Below are 20,114 nucleotides of genomic sequence, written 5' to 3' on the forward strand. Positions count from 1 at the left end.
CATACTCATAACCAGGGAAGGTTAACGGAAAATCCGAGGGGGAGGGAGCTGTCAGAAGTCAACATTTTTAAGGAAAAGTATGAAGCTAAACTGGAACTTTGGGGGAGGGGGAGGGGTAGGGAGTTAAAATTATAAAACCTTCCATCGGGGGGGGGGGGTATATTTTCTAACACACAACATTACTTTTTCCATTGCAAAATATCCCACAGCAGCAAAACACCTGCCGAAAGTAGCAATAGGTATTAATAAATGTTATATTTCATAAAGTATAGTTCTATATGTAACAATAAATAAGCTAACATTTAATAAAGTGTAAACTAATGTAACAAGCACAACTGTTGGTTTGATGTTATACAATTTTACAAAAATATATTAATTCAGTAACTTGTTGAACATTTTATGAATCATGTTTCATCATGTTCATCTTGTGACAGATTCTTATGAAACACTTTAATGGCTTCCCACTGCCGAGGAGCAAGAAGGATATGAGGTCGTTTACTTTTGATGTACTGATATGCTCCCTCTGGTGTTAATCTCTTGGCCTGTAGGGTAAATCAAACAAAACATTGAAACAGTTCCAGAAAATATCCGTACTCACCCATGGAATGACATGATTGTAATTCTCTGGTGAAAAACCTTAACAGAGCTTACAATGTCTTTAAGGTCCTACTCCCACCCTTAGAATTTTGTAAGATCTTGCAAAGATGTTTGTAAGGACCCTCCAGGATCTTCAACAGTCTTGCCGGGATGATAGAACTATGCCGGGATGATAGAAGAGGGATAAAGGTATGGGTAAAAAAAAAAGTCTGCTTAATATATGATAAGATGCAAAGAGGGGAGGTGCATGCATTTTGGAAACAGAATAACCCGAAATGGATTGATTGTGATGTAAGAAAAAGGCAAAGGAACTATGCAAGACAGTGGCCCAAGTGTTTTCAAGGCTGCCATGCTATTGAGAGAACTCAATTACCAAAAGAAGAGAATTATTTATTCATTAAGAACAACAATTGAATATGCGTATACTGGCCACTATGATGTCCAAGCATTCTCATCAAGTAATAATTATAACTCATTTGTTCTTGACTCTACCTTCATCAGATAACAAGCCACTAGTGTTGTGCTTCGTCCTCTTCCTGCCTTGCAATGAACATAAACACTGTTTTCATTCCTATTCATCTTTTCAATGAACCCCACTCCCCTCTGGAGCATCTCCTGAGATGGTGCGTTGTTAAAATCGATTGTAGCCAGCTGCAATAGCACAACACCCCACTCTGCCCATTCCTGTTCGGTAAACAACAACAACAACAACAAAACTGCAATGTTGTATGCAACCATAAAATTCTGATATATACTGGTAAGCACCTCCCTCCATCCCAAAAATAGTCCCTGAGGCAATTTAAACACCTACTCAAAGGAGACGTCTAAGGCATGGTATTCATGGAAAGCAGCTTTTTTATTTTATCATTCCCATTATAATAGACATTAGGAATTAAATATATTAGGTTTTTAAGCTGATGAATTTTTAAACCATGTTTAAATAGAGATTATGAAATAAATGAACATATAGGCCTTGCCAAAAAAATAAGTCTCCTTTTTCAGGAGCTATCAGATGCAGCCTTGTGATTAAGCCCCAAGATGTCATGTACTCAAATTACAGCAAATGTTGTCAAATTTCTTCGAAGTGCAAATATATGCCTAAAAATAACCCAGATGTACACGTGCACTGTAGGTCCCTGATTTTGTTACCACTGAATTACCCATCACTCAAGAGTATATTGAAATCATAAACTAGATTCATTGTATGGTTGCTGTGTCCACAGAGATGACTTTGTTATATAAATAATAACCTCCATTTGGCATGGAAATATGCTTGGATATTTGTCTGCGTACATTATCTGTTCAGAGAAGCCAACAGTTTTCCAAGAGCATAGCTCAAGGAAAACTGTGAGCTGCAAGGAACAGATAGTGTCTAAGGACAAATATCTTAGCATATTTTTACCCAAATGGAGGCTATTGTGTTTATTATCCTTCAAATATTTTTTGCAACACACGCATGTTTGAAAATCAGGGAATACCACTCCCAGATATTCCCCAGTTTTAGGTGGGGAATATTCAGTCACATGACACATTTAAACCAATCGTATCTGAGCAAAAATATTTTATCAATTATAATACTTGATGTTGACATAAGTACCTGCTACCAGTGGTTGCATCGGAGCATAAAAATGTAATGACATACCATAGAATTCTGAAAGTAACCACCCTCCCCTTAAAAAATAAAATAAAATAAAATAAATAAATAAATATTAAATAAGTAAATAAATAAATAAGTAAATAAATAAATAGATAACGGTTCCCCGAAAGTGACATGGATTTTTTTTACCTTCCTATTGAACCCAAAGAGTAACATTCCCCTGAAAGTAACAGCCCAGCCAAAAGTAGCAGCCCTTTGAAGAAGTCACTAAAATAGAATCAAGCTCTGTTCTCAGGTGTAATGTGGATGGAGCAGCCTGACTAGGAAGTAAGAAAGCACAGCTCAATGGAAGAGCTTGTTACGTGAATTGACACTGGATAATTAAAGAACACCCACCTAGAAACATGCATGTGTACACACAGAACTTTTAAATTCCTGTGTTACACATCCGCTTTGTCTGAAAAGACTGTTACTGTATATGTTCTTATTAACGTTTCTTAACCATCCTAAAGTAACGGCTACCCAAAAGTAGCAGCCACTTTGGACTGCTAAATCCAAAAGTAACGGAGACCATTACTTTTAGAATTCTTTGGTAACATAATCTAACTAGGCATCAAAGGTTGCCTGAGTTGTCATCAAATGAATCATTTGAAGTCTGGCAAACCATTAACAACCATTGAGAACAGATGTAGCATAATTTTATTGAAGTGCATATTAAACATGTGTTTACCTCTTTGCTGTTAGCAAAATATCTTGTCTCGTAGTCTTCATTCATGGTTACCACTCCTCGGACATTTTCATTTTCCACAAGCTAAGAAAAATGTACAAAAGTAGAACCTGTTAGGCAGTGAACTCTCTAAACTCCAGTAATGGAGTCCTCTTGTGCAAAGACACTTCCCATAGGCAGATAACCTACGTGGCATGTGCTAAAAGGAGAGGGAAAGGGGGGAAATAGAAGTGCAAAGACCGTTGCTCGCACTTCGCACTTCTAGTTTTCCACTCTCCTCCCCCTTTGAATGCCTGCCACCCAGGCTAATAAGCAGAGGCCTCCTACAGGGGACTCGGGGGAACACCTCCTTAAGGTGGACAACTCCTGTAGACAGATACCTCCCATAGGCAGACATTGCCTGTGGGCAGACACCTTCCTACCCCAAAGGTGGACACTCCCATTGATGGATACCTACAATAGGCAGACATCCCTTAACTTGTGGGCCACATCCCTTGTAGGTAACATCTGACCTCTCATAGCTGGACTGCCTTCACAGGTGGTTACTTTTAATGACTAGACAGATTTCCTTTAGGCTATTTTCGGAAAGCTTACCTGAAGGATTACTTAGCTAAGTTCTAGCTCAGTAAGCTTACTGGGCTAAAAGGTGCACTTACTTCTTTAGTTTGACTCTTAAACGGTAATGCCCCCAAAATAACGTTAGTGTCTACACGGTCGTACCATCTTTTGGTAGCACTCTCGGTGACTATTCCCCATAGCAAAGATGGGTAAAATGCAACTCTCGCGAAAATCCAAGAGCTAAACATAATCGCGCTGGTTTCTCTCTGTTTCTTTTCCGCAACCAAGGTGCTTCCAATGGGTCACATCTTAAGGAAACACGAAGAGAAACAACCTCACAAGACTGTCAGGAAATAAAGAATTAAGGAAAACAATTTGGGAATGACCTGGGAACCAGTTTCGTTTCGCAATCCATGACGTAATTGGGTCCAGATTCCACTCGTCCAGATTCCTTGATCCTTTGCGGTCATTCATAAACAAAAACAAAGAGATATTCGCCGAGTCTTTTTCTGAAGAAATATTGGCGGAAATTTACCCATTGAATATCCCAAATAGGTAAGGATTTATAACGAAAGCAACTTGTAACTGTAAGCTTGCGGCTAATTAAGTTTTCCTACGTTTTAGTCGCGTGACTAGTTCATTTCTTCGCATCATTGCGTGACACGCATCACAGAACCATTTTTCTGAAAGATCAGCAAAAATTGTTCATTTTTCCTGCAGAATTTTGCGGATCAAGTAGTTTATAGGAATATACAAACTTCTACACGTGTGAACGAGTCCTTTCGATGCGTTTGATGTGACCATGGTGGATTCAGAAGCGAAGAAAGGAAGGCTTTCTTTCAAAGACGCTCTGTTAAGTAAATACAGTTTTGATGACGAGGAGAGCGATGAAGACCTGTGCTTTATACATTTTACGGGATCTCCAAGGCACAAAGGTACGTTTAAAGAGCACGTGAATCTTTAAGTTTAACGTATTTCTGGCCTCTGGCTGCATTGATATCGAACATTTGCTTAAGCTTAATCAGAGGAATTTTTTCGTAAACGAAGCGTATACAAAAATTGTGAGAGTTGTTTTGTATATATTTAAGCTTAAAATTATTTATAGCCTTATTTTGTGTTCTTAACAACTTATTTGTGCTGGTTACAGAAACGCGGTTCTTGAATATTCTCTTTATACCATTGCCCCAAATGACAATCAGCGGTAAAACTTTAAACGTTGCACATTTGTTTTTTTAATATTATGCTATATGTAACCATGAAGTCCGAAATCATAATTATGCCAAAAATAAGTAAGCTTTTCTTGTATACATCGAAGACTTATTATTATCAAAATAACCTTATCGTTATGTAAAAACATTTGTCAAGGAATCACGTAGCTTTGTATCTTTAATGCTATTCTGATCTGCTCCTTGGGATTGCTTGTTAATTAGAAATAGCATGTTTGTTTACAAAGCTTCATGTACATGTTGTAAACAGTGGAATCTGACCAATCAAGGAGCATAGCTATGTTCAAGGTCCAAGTTTTTAAAACAAAAGGACATAAGAATGTGTACATATCAGTGTTGACCCCCAGTTTTAAATTCAACAATTTGTATAAATATGAATTTTTTAAAAAGCATTTTAAAATTTATAGCAAAACTTCACTAATTTAAACCAAGTGCTTGCCTTGGAGGCCAGAGATTTTTTATATGTTGACTTTTTTAATTTCTTCTTAGTATTATTATTTTTTTTATTATTTTTTTTTTTCATGTTTACATGGTTACACTGATGCCATCCCACACTTTAAAATTCAGACAATTATATTTTCACAACTTTCCAACAAACTTATGAAATAGCATACATGCAAAATATTGCTGAATTGCATTGTATGATTGGTTAAAACAGAGGGTATTTTTATTTTGGGAAAAGACAATACTTTTCATTTTGGGAGAATGGAGGGCTTTATTCCAGCTAGTCGACATGTCGACCTGCTTTCCCCTGCTTTTATCATTCATTAGTGTTTTGTGCAAGGCTTCTGATAGGTTGCGGGAAAAAAGTCTAATTTCACGGGATTTTCAGAAACAAATTTGCAAAAAAAAACTGGTGGATTTCACGAGAATTTCACAGGAATTTTGAAGGCAAATATCACCAAAACTGGATTGGTAAAAATGGCCGATAATTTGTGGGAATTTTTCTGGGCAAAGTTTGCAGGAAAGTGATCAGTTTTGCACCAACTTGACGAACGGTTTTAACGAAAAAAGATGGCAATTTTGCCATTTTTAGGGGAAAATGATGAGCATTAGCCTATGCAATATAACATCAGCAACAGAAACACTGACTTCATTACTTACAAATGTTGCATTTCTAAAACTGGTAATTTTTGAGGAAAATTTCAGCAACTTGGGTGAACTATTGTACACTCTTGCTATTTGTTTGGCCAAGATGTTCTTTATAACAGAGATCATCATTTGCTCTTTGAACAACAATGTGCTGGAAGAATGAACCAATGGCAAAGCTTTTTACATTATGGCTACTACCCAGTTTTTTGCAACATTAGAGATTTTTCAGATTTGCCCACAATTTGTGGCTCCGCGATCGCGTGAAATTTCAGAAGCGCTGTCTGTAAGATGGCATCAGCTACATGTACATGTATATGTATTATGCCTTTAAAAAATCTATTTATCTACATTGTTAATTGAATAATTTATGCATCATTTTCAGCCTCTTTTGGTCAGTCAGACCACTTCCAAAAACAAATCATCACTCTTGATGGGCGTGGAATCAACTGTGCAGGTCCTGTTGGAGAGATTGCATCAATTTGTCCAAATGTTGTAGAGTTGGATCTGGCAAAGAATGATCTTTCTGATTTTCAAGAGGTTAGAAATAAATGCTAGCTGAACAGAACAAAATTTGTTAGGATACATAATTTATTGATAATAATTTATATTATTCTTCAATATCAAAAATAAGTATATTAGGCAATATCATACAAATTAGCCTGCTCTCAGCTAATTACAATGAAGTATTTTTCTCAGTCGCATAATCATAATATTAGACACAATAATTACTATTATTATATGGAGAAGAGTGTTTTGCTGGGAACTAAACCACTCATAGATTCCATACATCACTTCATCTGGGTCCCGAGTGGCGTATTTTCCGTATGTCACCTTTGTGAGTGTCGTATCGTTCAATGACGTCACGATTCCCGCCTTTTGCTTTTGTTGAATTGGTTTCTCCATATAATAAAAAGAACATTACACGTTGGCGAGAAGATATGAATTTTATGTTCTCGTGGCAAGAACATATTGTTCTTGCCACTCGAACATAAAATTCATATCTTCTCGCCAACGTGTAATATCCTCTATTTATGATAATTATTATTAATGTATTATTATATGGCTTGTGTTTGTAACTGATTAACGCATGTTCTGATTGGCTAATTCCAGGGCGTTATTCTCCCGTACAGGCTTGCAAAACAAAGCAGAAAGCCATAATATATTATTAATAAACAAGTTATTAACCTCAAACATTCGATCTTTTACATGCTGTAGAAACCCTTTTACTTAATGGTGTCAATGGAGGAATAAATGGCTGGTTAATGGCTGTGTTTCTTTCCTTTCTTTTCGTTGGCCATTTAGGTATTTCAAATAATTAGTCAACTACAGAAGTTGGAGTTTTTGAACCTGAGTGAAAATTACTTGTGGCAAAGGATTGACGACTTTACTCCATTTATGGCAGACCAGTGCAAGGATTCTTTACCTTCTATTAAAAAACTCATCCTAAACAACACTGCTGTACCACTGGAGACAGTTTATTCTCTGTTGAATTGCCTCACTGGGTAGGTCTTAGCATTAAACCATTAGCTTTAAATATTTTATAAATATACCAGTGATAAGGTGCTAACTTTTCCAAGTTCGCTACAGTGGGAACCATGCCTTTAAGGTGCTTTAAGGTGCTCATCAGGCCCCAAAGGAAAAGATTGACTACAAGTAGTCTGAGAAGAAGATGGGGAAGGATTGAGATTTTGGTCATGCAGTAGCCCTGGTTGGGGTCTTTGTGTCATATTCTTAGACATGGGGTCTCTCTTAATTAACCCAGGGGTTAGGCTATGAATAGTCCTTCTTTTCCCTAGTCAATTGAGAGTGACGTGAAAAAAGTGCAGAAAGAAATGGCAGTGCCAAAGCTTGAGGGGTGAGAAGTGCATCTATCAACCCCAGATTTTGCACTAGTGGAAAGTGGGGCTACTCATAGTCTACCCAGGGGTAAAGTATCTGATATTGTCAAACTGTTACCACAACCTGGCAATGTGCAGGGGTTTGGGGGTGGCCCATTGTAGAATTGCTTACAATACATATAGACAATTAATAATTACTCCTAGTTGCTTTGTGTTACCTGATTTTGTCAGACTGTTACCACAACCAGGCAATGCATGCGGGGTTAGGGGGAGGGAGCGCCTATGGTGGACCTGCTAACAATACAGGCAAGTAGCAATTACTCCTGGTGGCCTTTTGCCACCCAAGCTCTAGGAATACAGCCACATAATTAGCCCTTTGGACAGGTTGTTTGCCTATGTTGATGCCAGAGCACACAAGCTCATTTGCATGGAATACATGCAGGTTTAAAGTTTTTGTTTTTCATCTTTAAACTTTAGAGTACAAGAGCTTTACCTGAGTCTTAATGGCTACGAAAGCATTCCAGATACACCAGAGCAATATCCAAACGTCAGAAGCTTGTCAATCAACAAACATGTCATCACACAATGGAACGAGATTGGAAAGGTGGGATTTTTGTTGCCAGGCTTGGTAGAGCTGCGTATGTCAGAGTGCCCTCTGGAAAATATTACTGCCACGGAGATTGCACAACAGTTTCCCAACCTGAAGGTGCTGAACCTAAATGATACACTGCTTGACTCGTGGGAAGCCATTGATGCGCTGAAATGCTTCCCAGGATTGACAGATGTCAGTGTCATGGGGATACCCCTGCTAGAGCAGTACTTAGATCAACACAAGCGCCAGCTTCTTATTGCAAGGCTCCCTAACATTCAAAAGCTTAACAAGACCGGCGTGACAGACGAAGAACGGGAAGACGCTGAACGATTTTTCATTCGTCATCACATGGATGATGAAAGTCCTCCTTCAAGGTATCTTGAGCTGGTAGATGCTCATGGTGTGTTAGACCGACTGGCTGAGGTCAACCTTAAAGCTAAAGAATCTGCCTTGATCTCGTTTGTATTTGATGATGAACCTCTTTTTAAGAGAGAAATAAACCTTATGCAGAGTACAACGAGCTTGAAAAAATATTTAAGTGAGATTGTAGGGCTACCACCTCCCGGATTCAAGGTACTTTACCGCGATGTTGAGTTTTCCTTTGGTCTTGACGAAATGAAGTATGGCCCCAAAAAGCTGTATACGTACAACATGAAAGATGGAGATGAAATACATGTGTGGAGCCGCTGACTTAGCAGAGCACTGTTTCAAGATTAATTAATAGTGATTTTTCTTTATGGACGTTTTTTACAGTTCGGAGGATTAAAACTAATTGTGTTTGAGGCATGCGTTGTAGAAATAACAAAACAACAGTTTTCAATGAAGTTCACTCTTGATCAGTTTGCTCAAAATTTAGAAATCCAGGTGAACATTAAGATATCTTTACCTGTTAAATGTCCGTTCCACGAGCTGTATTGTAGCCCTGCCGACAGATACAGATCTTTTGTATCAGTAGTAAAGTGAGCTTGGAGTGAGCGAACGAGACAGGGGTAACCATTTTCTTTAACCTTAACTCTCTCATTCACTTGCCCGCGTTGACCGTTAGCTGTTCATTATATTCAAAGACTTTTTCTATCCACATTCTTATACATGTACATGCTCCTTCCCAATAAGCTTTTCACAATTTCTTCACTTTGAGGATTTGTTTTCGTTTGTTATATGGAAAATAGTTTCAAGGTTGGTATCCAAAGGTTTGATATAAAAACCTTGGGACGTAAATAATAATATGTTTAGGAGTTATGGTTGGCCTTTAGACACTGGAAATATATATTGAAGGTAACACAGGAGGGTTTAAACTTTGTAAAAAGTTACATCTTATCATGCTTTTTGCAATTCGATAATGAAAGTGAGATCACTAAGCTCGTTTTTGAGTTATATATGTTTAAAGCTAAATTTAAGGGTGTTTTAACAAGTTGCACTGTTGCTATGGTAACCCTTCCTATAAAAAGGATGACTGCAACTTGTTTACCAAACAATCGTGCATTTGTGTGATACCATTATTGTGTAGCATCAGTTGTTAAACAGAGGTAGTATTCATCCTTCAACGTATGGCTGTTAGAAAAGTGCTGGAAACTGTTTCCAGCCTCCTAAGGCGACTTTGTAGACTGATTTAAAAGCTGCAATCTGATTGGTTGAGCTGTCGTATCCTATCAGCCACTAGAGTGTAATGACTGGAGAACTTTGGAGAAACGAGAAACCGTCCCCATTCCAATACAACCCCAAGCCATAGCACACTAATGGATGATAGTCTGCGATAGCTCAGCCAATCAGTTGTACAGTGAACGAAGAGAATTCTAATAATTAACAATTAGGTTCTTTGCACTTGATTTCTATGAGGCCAAAGTTGATTCGGCCTGCCGTCTTACCTCATAAAAATCCCAAGCACATTATCTGGTTAATTAATGCTGTCTGAAAAGACTTCAGGGTCATGGCGTCAAGTGTTTAGTGACGTTGCTTTCCGGTCACCGAGAAAGAGAAGCGTTTATATACTTACGACCATGCAATTATGGCAGAGGTCATGGGTACCAGTCACCGTTAAATCCATGGGAGGGGATGGCCGAGAAGCCACTGGTAGTTGACCAGTTTTCTCTGTAAAGTGTACCGACAATAACCGTTCACTTTCAATATTGAAGACTTGACTTTTTGTATGATTAGCGAGTGCTCGCGCGCGCGAGGATAACGTGGATCGATGAAATTAATTGTTGCTATCTTTGATATACAGGCTTGAAAGTATGGAGTAAAGTCATCAATGAGTGTTAAAAGTTAACAATAGTCTGCGTTTGGTGGGAACATATATAACAATAGCCTCTATTTGGCTCGAAAATATGCAAGGATATTTGTCCGGGGACGTTATCCTCTTCCGAGAAGAGAACAGATAATGTCCAAGGACAAATATCCGAGAGTATTTGTCCGCGAAATGGAGGCTATTGTGTGTTTATTATCCTTCAAATATTTTTCGCAACACGCACACGTTTGAAAATTAAAGAGTATATATTCTCGGATATTCCCCAGTTTCAGCTGGGGAATATTCGGTCACGTGACGTGTTTAAACCATTCATCGCGCGCGAGCGAAAACATTTGATGGATTATAAGCTCGGATATTTGTCCGCAGACATTATCCATTCTGCAAAGTGCAGAGCTTCAAGGAACGGGTAATGTCCAAGGACAAATATCTGAGCATATTCTGGAAGTTAAGTGGACGCTCTTTTGTCTGTTATCCTTCAAATATTTCTCGCAACACGCGTTATATTGAAATTTGAGGAATATCACTCGGATATTCCCCGGCTTTAGGCGGGGCATATTCAGTCACGTGACGCGTTTAGACCAGTCACGTGCGGTCGAAATATCTGATGGATTATAAACAAAGATGTTGTGTCCCACGATCTTAGGAAAACAAGTAAGGCAGGAATTCCTGAATGTCAATAATTTGAAATCTTTGCACTTTCAAACGGCAAATTAATTACTGCAAGCCAGCCAAACAACGTCGCAAACAAGAATGTAATCAAGGTCCATTAAATAGGTCACTTTCGGCATATTAAAATTCAGCTTGATAGCGAGGCCTAGAGGACACAAACAAAAGAAATGAATAAACATGCCATTCAATTTCCTTTGTTTGTGTCCTCTAAGCCTCACTGCCAAGCTGAGTTTTAATATATCGAAAACAGTCTAATAACGACATCTTATTTAGGGTGAAGTCATGGGCCCCAGTCTCCGTGAAATCCATGGGTGGGGATGGTCGGGACGTTTCTGGTAGTTTACCAGTTTTCTCTGTAAAGTGCACCGACAATAGTTTGTTTTCACTATTTAAAACTTATCTTTTCGGTCGTTAACACTGCGCTCATATTGGGCAAGCGCGCGCAAGGATAATGAGGAAATCGATCAGAAATCGATTAAATTGATTGCTACTGTCTTTCGAGAACTGGACAACGGTGACGTCAACAATAGAAACTGCTAAAGGTCTCCACAGGATTCGAATTACTGTGTAAAGTCATCAATGAGTGTTATAAAGGGAAATACTACTCTGCCCCAAGATTCCCCCCCCCCCAAAAAAAAGTCAAAAAAAAAAGTCAAGCGGGAATTCCTGAATGTCATTTATTTGAAGCCTCAGCACTTTCAAACGGCAAATTATTTCATGTTAGCCAAATAGCGTCACAAAGAAGTATGCAATGGACACTCAAGACTCACTTCATTGCCTTTCTCTGATTATCATATTATTGTTACAATCTTTGAAATAGAACTAGAACTAGAACTAACACTTATTGCATGTAAACAAAACGCTGAAGTTCAAAATGATATCTCTGGAAATTCAAACAATGTGTACATAATACGTAACAGAACACATTGTAAACCCAAAAAGAAGCAGTTTGATCTATCTTAGCGACTCGTTCATTCCTAATAAACCAAAAAAAACAATGTAAGCATTTTCCTATCACTTAAATTCCGAGAACGTTTGCTACTCTTCTCTAACAAAATACCTATTAACTTATTACAGAAAGGAACTACTTTGCCTCGTAATTTTCAGAAATTACTAAAAATGTTATTTCTGGTATGGTTAGGCAGTGCCTGGACTTACTATTCATTTTTGATTACTTCAAAGTTACTCAACACAGCCCTATTAAATCATATCCCAAGGTGTACCAAACAAACGTTTAAATTGAATTGTAATTCTTTTCTAAAATTGTGTTTGCGAAAAGCTTTTACGGATACACATCGACACGACTTTGATGCTCTATAGTCAGCAGAAAAAGCATTTTCCTACAAACTCACTGTTGGCCAGTACACTATTTACACTAAAAAACCTAATAGTATTTAGCATTGCAATAATAATAACAAATCGAAAGAGTTGCCCTCTTCCGTATTGATAGATGAACTCAACAACCTAACGGATAAGACAAAACAACACTGTTAGCAACCATCAAGGATAACGCACGTTTGATCACTTCATCGATTTTCTCTGAAGCTCTGAAGTTAGTACGTTCTTTTATAGTGTAAAAGGAAAGAAACAATTTGTCCATTTAGCTATGATGTTCCGCACCACAATGAATGTAAAAGTATCACCACCATAGCGACCACAAACGTAAAGCGTAAGTAAAGTAGCCTTTTCCAACACAAGTTTGCACTTTTCAAACACGTGCTATGTATCGTGTAAATTCATTCAGGGATCTCAGATTTTCAAGAAACGCCAAAGTTTTGTTATTTATCCGACACAAAGAAATCTGACCCGAGTCGAACCTTCCATATTACTTAGTTTCCAATTTTATTATCTCAACATTTAATAAAAACCTAAGTACCTTTAGCTGTATTAAAGTTCATCTAATTACCTTTAGCCAAGTCCAAGGTAACATCATCACCGATGAGTACAAATGGAGCCCAGTACATGACATCGCTAAATTTCTCAGACTCTCTCAGACACTTCATGGCTCGGTTCAGGGATTCACTGGCACTTCTTCCTTCCGCTAGGTGAAGGTAAAAACTCTTCATGAACTCCAGAGTGGCTTTGTCGTCAATTGCCCACAAAGACACAAGAACACAACGAGCACCGGCACCCAAGAAGGCTCGTGCAATGCCAACCACACCCTCAGCCTTAATCTCACCACGACCACTATGGCAACAACTTAGCACAACCAGTCTTGCTCGCATTTGAACTCCCATCACATCACTCATTGTTAGCAAGAAGTCTTCCTTACCAGGCTTCGGGGATGCTCGAGTAGGGTTTGGTGCCAAAGCAATTTCTCCTGTTTCCATTCTACCATGTGCTGCAATGTGCACCAAAGCAACTGAGGAAAGTCTTCCCAACACTTGAGCTTTTGTTGCTTCTTTTCCAGTGAGGGGAGCAGTGTTGAGTATTTTCCCAATCATCTCTACTTCTATCTTTGCAAATGGTAGCTTTTCTGACGTTAACCCCGGATAACCGACTTCCTCTAAGCAGGGATCACCCACGAGCAGCGCCCCAGACTTTTTGTGGTAATCTGGTGAACAATCCTTGATCAACTTCAAACTATTCAATGACGGAATGACCCGGATTTTGAAATACTCGCTCAAGTACTTTGAATTAGAATCCATGAATGCAGCATAAGGAGCCAAGCACAATGGACCTTCGGGAACAAATATCACTTCATTGCCATTAATCAAGTCTTTGATGGGGCTAAAGATGACGTCATACAATGTTCTCAAACCATTGGAATCAAAGTGCGTGCGTTGGGATATGGTTTGATCCCTCTTCTTTGACAGGTCGCTGTCGATTTTCCTATCCAACGATCGATCCTCGCATTCCACACCACGTCCGACACCAATTTCCTCACGAGTAGTGTTAATTAAGGACTTCAACACACTGGTCGCAACAATCCTCGAATTATTATCGCTGATTTCTTTTCTTCTTAACTGAACATCTCCATTGTGAATAATCCAGAAAATTAGTTCTCTTTCATGAACTGCCATAAAGACTGTATTCGATGAAAGGCAACTTAATGTGTCGCAAGTAATTTTTTCCTCTGTATATGGTGTTTTCGTTTCGTACTTTGAATACATAAGGTCTCTCAGAGCTTGTGCACGTCCTTCTTCAACAGCAAACAAAGCCTCAAATACGTCACCTTGTTTCAACATTAGGCGCCATAATCTAGTATAAGGCGTTTCATTATCATCCCGGTAGCTAATTGTCCACTCATCTTTACCTTGCAGATGCTGCCTAACATCATTGAACAATCGCACGCTAGAACGATAGCAATCAAGAGCCTCATTTATAGAACCTTGAGATTCAAAGCAAATACCAAGATTGCAATACGAGGCACCTTCTCCAGCCCTGTCTCCCACTTCTTTGGCAATTTTTAGATCCAGTTTATGATACTCGATGGCTTTTTTGAAATCTCCCAGACTGTGATAGGCGTTACCAAGATTAGCATACGACGCTCCTTCCCCAGCCCTGTCTCCCACTTCTTTGGCAATTTTTAGATCCAGTTCATGATACTCGATGGCTTTTTTGAAATCTCCCAGACTCTGATAAGCGTTACCAAGATTAGCATACGACGCTCCTTCTCCAGCCCTGTCTCCCACTTCTTTGGCAATTTTTAGATCCAGTTCATGGTACTTGATGGCTTTTGTGAAATCTTCCAGACTGTCATAGGCGTTGCCAAGATTAGCATACGACTTTCCCTCTCCAGCCCTGTCCCCTACTTCTTTGGAAATTTGTAGATCCAGTTCATGGTACTTAATGGCTCTTTTGAAATCTCCCAGACTATGATAGGCGTTGCCAAGATTAGCATACGACGCTCCTTCTCCAGCCCTGTCTCCCACTTCTTTGGCAATTTTTAGATCTAGCTCATGGTACTCGATGGCTTTTTTGAAATCTCCCAGACTGTCATAAGCGTTGCCAAGATTAGCATACGCCTTTCCTTCTCCAGCCTTATCTCCCATTTCGTTAGCAATTTTTAGATGACGTTCTTGGTACCCGATGGCTTTTTTGAAATCTCCGAGACTGTCATAAGCGTTTCCAAGATTACCATACGACGCTCCTTCTCCAGCCCTGTCTCCCACTTCTTTGGCAATTTTTAGCGCACATTGATGGTACTTGATGGCTTTTTTGAAATCTCCCAGACTGTCATAAGCGTTGCCAAGATTACCATACGACGCGCCTTTTCCAGCCCTGTCTCCAACTTCTTTGGCAATTTTTAAATGACGTTTATGGTACTCTATAGCTTTTTTGAAATCTCCCAGACTGTCATAAGCGTTGCCAAGATTGCCATACGACGCACCTTCTCTAGCCCTGTCTCCAACTTCCTTGGCAATATTTAGATCTAGTTCATGGTACTCGATAGCTCTTTTGAAATCTCCCAGATTTCGATAAGCGATGCCAAGATTACCATACGACTCTCCTTCCCCGGCCCTGTCTCCCTCTTCTTTGGTAATTTCTAAACGACATTTATGGTACTTGATCGCTTTTTTAAAATCTCCCAGACTTTCATAAGCGTTGCCAAGATTGCCACACAACTTTCCTTCTCCAGCCCTGTCTCTCATTTCTTTGGCAATTTCTAGATGACGTTCATAATACTCGATGGCTTTTTTGAAATCTCCCAGAATGTGATAGGCGTTGCCCAGATTACCATACAACGTTCCTTCTTTAGCCCTGTCTCTTACTTTTGAGTCCAATAGATGCTAGAATCACAGAAATATAATTATACTGATATTAATTCAAGGGTGCTACCAATCAATAGACTCTTCTTTTTCTTAAGGGTGGCACGATACAAGGCTATTCACTACCTATTCACAGAATAGCGTAGCGAGTAGCGTAATTAAGAACAGAGGGGCATTCGTGAAAAACAAATAGATTTATAGTAAAACTGGATGGAAACACGAAGAAAGTGATTCTATTTCTTTAAGAAAATACTGGGAGAAAAAAGCAAGGAAAATCAATCGTGTCATTTCAGGTATCAAAATACAAATGTTCTTTGCGTTATCATTACGTCAACAGCTCGTGCAAGCTCTGTGTTTCTAGTGAGTTGTAGAAGTACAACTTCTAGCTCATGCTTTATTACAGGAGGTTGTTTGAACATTACATATCAATTATTTGATCTTCCCTTTCAAAGCCGAGAATATGTCTTTCTCCAGCATTTCTTACCTGACCCTTCACGGAGTGAGTCTTCGGGTTGCCCCTTGCTTCTTGTAATTTATTTTGACCAACAACACACCTGGCCCGTAAATCTAGCAATATCTTGTTAGTCTTGTCAATCTGCTTAACGTTAAGGCACATGACATCACTTTGTCATGAGAACCTCATTAAAAAATATTGTAGTAAGGCCTTTGAATTTCGTTCAATGCCTTATCTTTATTGTTTGCGAAAGACTGACCTATATACTGCTATGAAATGTATTGAAAATAAGCAATGAGGTAGGGAAGAAATTAATGTAAACTAGCAAACCTAACAGGTGCAGAAAGCTATACAACCTCGCGAATACGTGAAGATTCCAGCGATTATGGAGATCAAAGGCTATTATTGTTTGTAAGCAATTTGTATGCGAATTTGGCACGTAACAGTATAAAGGGAGTTGACCTCTCATGTCAGCCAGTGTGTAAAAATAAATAACAGAAAAGTCATCTTTTTCACCGCAGGAAACTCCAGTAGTAAACTCGTCTAAGTTGAGCCGAAGGTGGGAAACATTAACAACATCAGTGGCTCTGTTGATTTAAGGAAAGGGCGGGGTGGGGAGGTTCCAACCCGATATGACTCCAGGCATAAACGATTTTTTTTTAAGTGCGCGGATAAATAATATACGAGAGAGTACCGTTACGCTTTTTGTTATAATTATACACTTGAGTCTCTTGGTTGTTTTGTGATTTCTTGCGCCAAGTAACTGAGGATATACAATTGGATTTCAAACTCCAATTTACTTCCTATCAAAAGACCTTTTAAGCCAACTTGTGATATTTGCTCATAAAGTAATTAATTAATTTACTAATTATATAGCTGCGTCAAAATCCAATTTGCCAACAGGTCCATTTTTATTAATTTCTGCAAACTGTCCAAATTTAAAATAAATTGGATAGTTTTGGCTCAAACGTTTAGTTTCGCTTTGAACAAACTGTCCAATTTGAGAAAAATCTGGATACTTTCCATCAACCAATCAAATGTCAAGATAAATAAAAGAACCGAGTATTGGCCAATCAGGTTTAGTTATTATCACTGCCAGAAAACGCCAGCGTAGCTCGCTAAGTTTTATTATGTTTTGATAATGGCGGAATTTCCCGACCTTTTTTCTCCACCTTTTTGACGTTTCAAACTTTCAAATGGAGTCTTCAGCTGGGTTCCAGTGTTCTCCTTTTCAGGCGGTAACTGGTAAAATTTACCGCCTGTAGCACCACTCGCTACCGTCTAAAATCCCTTAGAATTCTTGAAAATTCAACAGGTAAAGGAAAAAAAAACATAGTTGTTTCACCGACGTAATCGGTATTTTATTCTTGTAAAGAATAAATAAACAGATTAAAAGATAAACTGCGCAGGCTATGGTTTGTAAGTACTATCTGTGGCTTTCGAACTTCGAGGCAAGATCCGTGAATTTTTGGCGGGCTTTCTGTCACAATTCCATCAAGGCAGATGTCATTTCTTCGCATGCGCATCGGTAGTTGTTTACGCTCAGTTTCACGATGAACCGACAACGAGCTTTGTTCTCAATTCTCTCCGTCATAATGGCAAGAAGTCACGAATGGAAACAGTTACAGTTCCATGAGCTTCCTACCTAACTGTCGGCTTTAGAAAACTGGTGTTGTTAAATCGACCAACATTCACGTGTGTTGATCGAAAACTTTATCTTCGTCACGAAATGCTCCACATTCAGGTCAAAAGTGTTTAAAATCTATTTTCAGACGACATTTTGAGAGAATCCTTGACAATGAAACCCTTCCAGAACGTGAATGAAAACGATTTCGTTTGGTTTTGAGAGACGACCGCTGATTTTGTAGTGACACTTCATGTAAGCACAGCGAGGATACCCCGAATGTCGCTTTGGCCTATTTTTCTGTGACTTTAAGGCAAGAGAATTCAGACAAAGAATAAAACACTTAAAAATGAAAATGCTGTTTGATTTCATTTGACATCTAAAGCCAAAGGTGTAAAATTAGTAAACCGTAATGCATATTAGATGGAGGTCTTTTCAAAGAAAATGTTTTTATTAGGAAACGACAACATCGGCGATGAAGTGGCTTTGCAACTTGAGAAAGAAACACCTGTCTTGGAAAGCACATCACCTACATTGATTTGAATTCCATGTAATGTACAGAGCAGACCTAATAAACAAGGCTGCGATTCACCCATGATTGTTTTACCGGCTTAAAATGCTCTTTTACCTGTTGTACTGAAAATAAGGGAGAACCCTGCGGTTTCCAGAGATAGATGCTACTGATTTACTCGAGATGAAGGAGGATAATCAGAACAAGAACGCTCAAAGAAGCACAAAAACCTAGGTATTTTCAAATTTACTGTGCTTTTGAGGGTCAAATATTTTCCTTGTTCATCTGTTTTTGGATGCTATATACTTAATAGGTAATAGGACTACTTGCTTGTCCAATTTGAAAATAATTGGATGAGAAAAATTCCTCAGACTGCTAAACTGGACTCGGCCTAAGGCCTCGTCCAATTTGGCAGTCCTCCATATACAAATAATCAGTAAGCTTATGTAGGTTAAACAGTTGAGCTGTTTGGATTTTTCTACTGATAAAAGTATAAAGCTCTAACAAAAAAGCTGACTGTGTCATGTACACAAAATTATATTTAAGCCGGTGATAGAGCACTCTTTGTATGGGTTTACCGGCGCAATAAACCACGAGGGATGTGGGGATAATACGAAAAAAGCTTGTAAAACAAAAGATGATTTTTTTTTAACCCAAGTAACTGCTACAACTCTCCCTAGGTACACTATCAATCGTTAACAATGAAGTTTTAGTCGTACGATCCTTTCTATAAGTCGGATAAAGCGGCACATATCTCCTCGAAAGTATTTCGTTCAAGTTACCCCTAGGTGTTACCACTCATTCCTCCACGACTGTACAAAGGACAAGGGGTAGGATGGAAGCCCTCCTTACGTTTTGGGGATTAAAATACATTTCTGAAAGGAATGTTCGTTTGTAAGTAGCGCAAGGGAATACCTAGAATTCCTACAGGTAACATGAAAGCTCCTTTTTAATTACAGTTGGCAAAGAACATAAAAGCATGATGTTATAAAAGATACTACCAATCCCTTCTCACACCACGGTATGGCGTCTTCATAACACTGTAGCTGCTCACAAGCACTTGCTCCTTCAAAAATACCAAAATATTACCTGCATTACAAAGGTGAAAACAACTCAAGCCTGGTTTATTCTTGTATTTAACCATTAACAACCCAGCTACACAAATGTGCGTAGAGAAATAATGCCTAACAGAGAGCCTTCGACCTACATTTTGGTGGAGGCTGGGCACTGAATTGTGGAATCCAGTAGAGAAAAATGGCTTACTGTGCTTCAATCAAAACTGGGTTGATTTCAGCGACGTTTCCTGAATAATCCCTTGTTTAAATTGCTGATTTATGTGGGACGGGTTACTGGAAAAATGTACGAAGTATCTTTGGACATTGCTGGGAACGGTGACATTGTGCTGTGAAAATTGAACTGATCGAACAATTACGATCCTCGGCTGTCCGATGGATGACATCCGTGCACTTTGAGTCGTCAGAGTTCGATACGATGGCTTTGAACTTTAGCATGTTATAAGTCAATCGAGTCAAGGATTTTACCTATTTCTATGGCTTTCATCAAGGTTCGTTCCAACTTGACGGCAGCTGTTGCATCATTCAGGGCCTCGTGGAAATTCCCTGATTAAAATAATTGAAACAATTATTTTATGTACAGATTGAGAAGCAGTACC

General features: G+C 38.8%; 3 protein-coding genes across 7 annotated transcripts in view; 1 reads left to right on the top strand and 2 right to left on the bottom strand.

The window, feature by feature from the left end:
* Positions 1 to 328: 328 nt before the first annotated feature.
* LOC145492027 (phosphatidylglycerophosphatase and protein-tyrosine phosphatase 1-like) lies at positions 329 to 3,822 on the bottom strand. Its single transcript, XM_081471343.1, has 4 exons — positions 3,578 to 3,822; positions 2,925 to 3,005; positions 1,090 to 1,281; positions 329 to 542 (listed from the first exon to the last, which is right to left on the bottom strand). The coding sequence occupies exons 1-4, from the start codon at positions 3,725 to 3,727 to the stop codon at positions 405 to 407; spliced, it is 561 nt and encodes a 186-aa protein (XP_081327469.1). The 5' UTR covers positions 3,728 to 3,822; the 3' UTR covers positions 329 to 404.
* Positions 3,823 to 3,965: 143 nt separating this feature from the next.
* Positions 3,966 to 11,763, top strand: LOC145492018 (tubulin-specific chaperone cofactor E-like protein). Of its 2 annotated transcripts, XM_081471333.1 has the most exons (5): positions 3,966 to 4,034; positions 4,200 to 4,414; positions 6,180 to 6,334; positions 7,100 to 7,299; positions 8,113 to 10,598. In XM_081471333.1, exons 2-5 carry the CDS (start codon positions 4,282 to 4,284, stop codon positions 8,915 to 8,917), a joined length of 1,293 nt encoding a protein of 430 aa, XP_081327459.1. In that variant the 5' UTR covers positions 3,966 to 4,034; positions 4,200 to 4,281; the 3' UTR covers positions 8,918 to 10,598. The 2 variants fall into 2 exon arrangements, with proteins under 2 accessions (XP_081327459.1, XP_081327460.1); XM_081471334.1 differs by lacking the exon at positions 3,966 to 4,034 and having other exon boundaries at positions 4,132 to 4,414; positions 8,113 to 11,763.
* Positions 11,758 to 20,114, bottom strand: part of LOC145492013 (uncharacterized) — a 43,037-nt gene continuing 34,680 nt past the window's right edge. For all 4 annotated transcript variants that reach the window (XM_081471328.1, XM_081471327.1, XM_081471326.1 and 1 more), the window contains 4 exons: positions 19,984 to 20,061; positions 19,441 to 19,508; positions 16,338 to 16,448; positions 11,758 to 15,874 (listed from right to left, as the gene is read on the bottom strand). In XM_081471328.1, the coding sequence (XP_081327454.1) occupies positions 13,040 to 15,874; positions 16,338 to 16,448; positions 19,441 to 19,508; positions 19,984 to 20,061 (3,092 nt within the window). In that variant the 3' untranslated portion in view covers positions 11,758 to 13,039. The remainder of the gene's footprint in view (positions 15,875 to 16,337; positions 16,449 to 19,440; positions 19,509 to 19,983; positions 20,062 to 20,114) is intronic.

The sequence above is a fragment of the Orbicella franksi genome, chromosome 7, assembly GCF_964199315.1.
Source record: "Orbicella franksi chromosome 7, jaOrbFran1.1, whole genome shotgun sequence".
NCBI classification, from domain to species: domain Eukaryota; kingdom Metazoa; phylum Cnidaria; class Anthozoa; order Scleractinia; family Merulinidae; genus Orbicella; species Orbicella franksi.

Excerpts from the sequence above, each read along its gene's own strand:
- LOC145492027 (XM_081471343.1), bottom strand. The coding sequence starts at position 3,727 with ATGTTTAGCTCTTGGATTTTCGCGAGAGTTGCATTTTACCCATCTTTG. Across the intron at positions 1,282-2,924 it reads ATTTTGCTAACAGCAAAGAG|GAATGGGCAGAGTGGGGTGT; the intron begins GTAAACACATGT and ends TTTACCGAACAG. Across the intron at positions 543-1,089 it reads TGGCTTGTTATCTGATGAAG|GCCAAGAGATTAACACCAGA; the intron begins GTAGAGTCAAGA and ends TTTACCCTACAG.
- LOC145492018 (XM_081471333.1), top strand. The coding sequence starts at position 4,282 with ATGGTGGATTCAGAAGCGAAGAAAGGAAGGCTTTCTTTCAAAGACGCT. Across the intron at positions 4,415-6,179 it reads GGGATCTCCAAGGCACAAAG|CCTCTTTTGGTCAGTCAGAC; the intron begins GTACGTTTAAAG and ends CATCATTTTCAG. Across the intron at positions 6,335-7,099 it reads ATCTTTCTGATTTTCAAGAG|GTATTTCAAATAATTAGTCA; the intron begins GTTAGAAATAAA and ends TTGGCCATTTAG.